The sequence below is a fragment of the Podarcis muralis genome, chromosome 9 (genome assembly GCF_964188315.1).
Source record: "Podarcis muralis chromosome 9, rPodMur119.hap1.1, whole genome shotgun sequence".
NCBI classification, from domain to species: Eukaryota; Metazoa; Chordata; class Lepidosauria; order Squamata; family Lacertidae; genus Podarcis; species Podarcis muralis.
In genome coordinates, this window is record NC_135663.1 from 4,041,595 (window position 1) to 4,046,174 (window position 4,580).

The 4,580-nt window shown below is 49.1% G+C and overlaps 1 protein-coding gene across 1 annotated transcript; it reads right to left on the reverse strand.

Annotated features, from left to right (window-relative positions):
• Window positions 1–564: 564 nt before the first annotated feature.
• LOC144328930 (uncharacterized) lies at window positions 565–4,154 on the reverse strand. The gene is made up of 2 exons (XM_077934601.1): window positions 3,938–4,154; window positions 565–1,800 (listed from the first exon to the last, which is right to left on the reverse strand). Exons 1-2 carry the CDS (start codon window positions 4,144–4,146, stop codon window positions 1,560–1,562), a joined length of 450 nt encoding a protein of 149 aa, XP_077790727.1. The 5' UTR covers window positions 4,147–4,154; the 3' UTR covers window positions 565–1,559.
• Window positions 4,155–4,580: the final 426 nt, after the last annotated feature.

Sequence of the window (4,580 nt, forward strand, 5' to 3'; positions counted from 1 at the left end):
GACGTCCCCGGTTCCTGGGGACAGTCCCCGGATTTGCACATCTGTCCCCGGACAAATTCTGTCCCCGGAATGTCCCCAGATTTGCAAATCTGTCCCTGGGAAACGTGGCAGCGGCAGCCTCAGCAGCCCGGAGCCAGCCTGGTAGGGCAGTTGGCTCTGGCTGGCTTCAGGAGCTGCTTACTGCCGCCGCCACTGTCAAAGGGGAAACCAGGGACGTCCGGTGGTACAGATCTCCTGCCCCCTTCCCCCTTTGTTTTGACAGATCAGGGAAGCCTCGGCAGTCACTGACGGGCAGGCGCTGCCCAGGAGGGGTGCAAGGCACGTGGTTTCTCTGCCAGGCAAAGTGCAAAGCCCTTCTTTTGCACCCTGTGAAACATAAATGTGCAGAGTTGTTTTTTAAAAAAAAAAACTGAGCAACAGCCACCTGCCCGTGACTCCCGAACCTCCCCCAATCAGTCAAAACAAAGGAGGAAGGGGGCAGGAGATTGGGGGAGGCTTGGGAGTCACGGGCGGGTGGCTCGCCATTGCCCAGTTTAAAAAAAATTCTGCGCATTTATGTTTCACTGGGTGCGAAAGAAGGGCTTTGCACCTTTATACAATATGCATGTGTGCTTGGACCCAGGGTCTTTTGCCTCACCATCCCCACTACAGTGGTACCTTGGGTTACAGACGCTTCAGGTTACAGACGCTTCAGGTTACAGACTCCGCTAACCCGCTAACTACAGACTCCGCTAACCCGCTACCTCGGGTTAAAACTTTGCTTCAGGATGAGAACAGAAATCGCATGGCGGTGGCAGCGGGAATACCCCTTTAGCTAAAGTGGTACCTCAGGTTAAGAACAGTTTTAGGTTAAGAACAGACCTCCAGAACGAAGTAAGTTCTTAACCCAAGGTATCACTGTACTGACTCCCTGTTGCTACTCATCTTAAAAAAAAAAATTCATTGGAAAAAATCTGGTAACCATAAGTTAACTCCAACTTTGAATGGTGTGATATACTGCCAGAGGGCTCTTAGACAGTTCCAGACAGGAAAATCCACTCAAGGAGGGGATGGTGAAGGACTGGCAAGAGGGTGTGACCTTTGGAGAGTCCCATTGGCCAAGCAAAAAGGTTTTTTGGGGGGCCTCATCTGGCCCATCTCCTTCATGGATCACTGCCTTGCCGTGGTGAAGGGGCTTGAATAACTCAGAGAAGCTATGAGCTATGCCGAGCAGGGCCACCCAAGATGGACAGGTCATAGTGGAGAGTTTTGACCAAACGTGATCCACCTGGAGCAGGAACCGGCAAGCCACTCCAGCATCCCTGACAAGAAAACTCCATGGACAAAGACAACAGTTTGACCAAACTGCGGGAGGCAGTGGAAGACAGGAATGCCTGGCGTGCTCTGGTCCAGGGGGTCACGAAGAGGCAGACACAACTAAACGACTAAACAAAAACAACATCTGGCACACGGACCTGAGCCTCTCCGTTCCCAGCACAACAGCCCGGCCCACCTGCCAAAGAGCGGCTCTACACAGGACCAATGTTTCCAAGCTCTCCCTTTATTCGTGGTTGCTCCTCTCAAGAGCAGCTCCTTTCACTGAGGAAGAAGATCAAGGGCAGGATGAAGATGAGGTTGCAGAAGATCAGCCCAACACGGACCAGGAAGTAAGCGACCGCCAAGGACATCACCAGGTCCTCGATCCCCTGGACGTAAAGGTGGAAGGACGTCTGCTGGGCTCTCTCGCCCGCTGCCCCCTGGCACAAGGCATGCCCCGTCCTCAGGTTCTCAGAAGATGCAGCGCCCATTATGGTGTTTGCCCTGAGGACAGAAGGGAGAAGCAAGCGGGACTATTTGCAAAGTGGCTGGAAGCAAAAGAGACCCACTCTGAAATAAGAGAGTGGTTCAAGGCGTGGGATATTTAAAATGCAGTCAAACCAACAAGGTGCTTTTGCTAGATAGGCACATGATAGACGCCAAAGCTCACAGAGTTTTCCTGTAAGTTTGCTAGAGAGAACTTTGTGAGAGCACTCCCACTGTGCCTTGACACAGGGAGGGTATATTGTCCTTCCCTTCCTGAGCACATCCTCTTCTCTTCTCTTCTCTTACTCTTCCTGTCATCACCAAGGTAGAAATGTGAGAGCAACTGCTAAGTCTGAGCTACAGCTCAGAAACTCCATCTTAAGCTAGACCTAAGCATGTCTTTGTAACTGAATTACCATTTTAAGCCTGCCGGAACAAAGCTGTTGTATCTGTTATTCTGCAGCAGAAACTCTGAGTGAGTGAATGTTATTGTTTTACCTTTTACAAGACTGTTTGTGTGGCTGTGGTTTTAAGAGGAGGAAAAGGGGGGGGGGGACACCAGGAGAATCCAATCTTCCTTAAAGAATCCTGGGTTACTTAAACTAAAAGGCTAGGACTAGCCTATCTGAGCTTCCTTTTAAACTGCAAAGGAATGGCACTCTGCTGAACTCACAAACGAGAAGAAGGAAGGATAATAGCGAATAAATAAATCTTCTCCCAGCATCTGTTCACATCCCTACACCAGGCAGGTCTCTAAGGAATACTGAAGAGTGCAAGTTTGTAAATGAAAATGAAAATACAACAAAAATGAAATAAACTGGCAGGGACATGCGAGCTTCCAGATTGTGCCAAATGCGGATGTACCAGGGGGAGAGGGGACAGAAAGGAAACTAGAGGTGGTCTAATGCAGTCCACTCGTCCTTTTCAGTCACCACATCTTGCAGCAGTGAATTCCTGCTGTCAGTTAAGCTCTGGGGAATGGACTTTGCTCTAAGTCTGCTTTCTACTGGGTCAAGTTCTGGGCACCACAATTTAACGAGGATGTTGACAGGCTGGAAGGTGTGCAGAGGAGGGAGACCAAGATGATCAAAGGTCTAGAAACCAAGCCTTTGGAGGAATGATCACAGGAGTTGGGTATGTTTAGCCTGGAGAAGAGGATGTGGGATTTGATACATAGATAGCAGTCAAGTACAACATTCCTTGTTTTCCTAGAGTGGATTGCAGAGGGATGTTTGCTCCAGTGAGTAGAAAACTTCCTGTTTCCTCCTGACTGGGACATACCTCCTCTTGCATGTGGCTAGAGGTGGGTGTGATCTTACCTGTCCAGGTAACGAAAAGGACAAGCAACAGCTGTTTTTAGCTAGAGATGCTCTCTTGGCTTTCAGCTTTCAGCCAAACAAAGAAACTATCTCCATATGGGATTGACTCACATGTATGTCTATATCTGTAACTAAGTCTGCCTTCAGGGGTCCATCTGTGAACTAGATGTGTGAGTAAACTTCTTTTATAATACTTTACACAAGATTGTGTCATGTCTATTCTTTTAAGGGAGAGAAAAGGGGATTACCAGGAATGCTATATTGAGAAGCTTAAACAAGCTTGCAACAAGCGAACCGCTGTGTGTTTAAAAGGGGAATGCACTCTGCTAAGTAAAGGGACTTGCTAACGCAAGTTAGGAAGGATATTATTAAACAATATATCCTCTCCTGCCTCCCTGAACATTCCCACAGAGAGTGAGAGGAGATCTGAGAGCGGTCTTCAAATATCAAATATCAAAAGGGCTGCCACATGAAGGATGGAGCAAGCTAGTTTTCTGCTGCTCCAGAGGGGAGGCCCCATAGCACTTGATTCAAATTACAAGATTGCAGATTCCGACTGAACATTAGGAAGAACTTTCTGGTGGCAAGAGTTGTTGGGCAGTGGGACAGACGAGCTCAGAAGGTGGTGGACTCCCCTTCCTTGGAGGTTGAATGACCATCTGTCTGGGGTTCTTTAGCTGAGAATCCTGTATAGCTGGGGTTGGACTAGATGACCCTGGGCGTCCCTTCCAACTCGTCTGTCCCACTGCCCAACAACTCTTGCCACCAGAAAGTTCTTAAAAGAACCTCCTTGCATTTGGCAAGACGCTCCCCTCCCTCTTCCCCTTCCAACTTACCCAGAGATGACGTTGGAGACAACAAACCCCATGGGCAGGATCAGGAAGAGGCAGGAGAAATAAATGGCCGTCTGGATGAGGAAGTGGAGAGCCGCCAGGAGCAAGAGAACGTTCAGGAGCCGCTCAAGTTTGGGGAAGGAGCCTGCTTGGAGGACGGCATCGCCCGCTCCCTGGGCATGGGGAGGGTTGGAGAGAGGCTGCAGAAGCATCGTGGTGCTACGTGCATGGAAGCAGAAGCAGGAATGAGAGAGGGAGCCAATGAGGGGCCGTCAGGTCAGGACTTATCATCGTACTGTAAAGTGAGAAGGGACCCAACTCCCTGCAAGGCAAAAATCCCGCCAGTGGTGCTCTGAAGGTTAAGCACAAGTGATGTGGCAGGGGGCAGATTCAACTGTGTTTGCATTTAAAGGCTGATCAATTAAATTTGCACTTTCTGAAACAAGGTGGGAAGCAGAACACAGCCATCCGCTCAAGTTCGCATTTATCTGAATTTTGCAAGGCAGTTATCCAACATTTGGGGGGAAAACCACACACCACGCATTAGGTAAAAGTGTGCATGAAAATGAATATATTCGGGAAAGTAAGTGGTACCTCGGGTTAAGTACTTAATTCGTTCTGGAGGTCCGTTCTTAACCTGAAACTG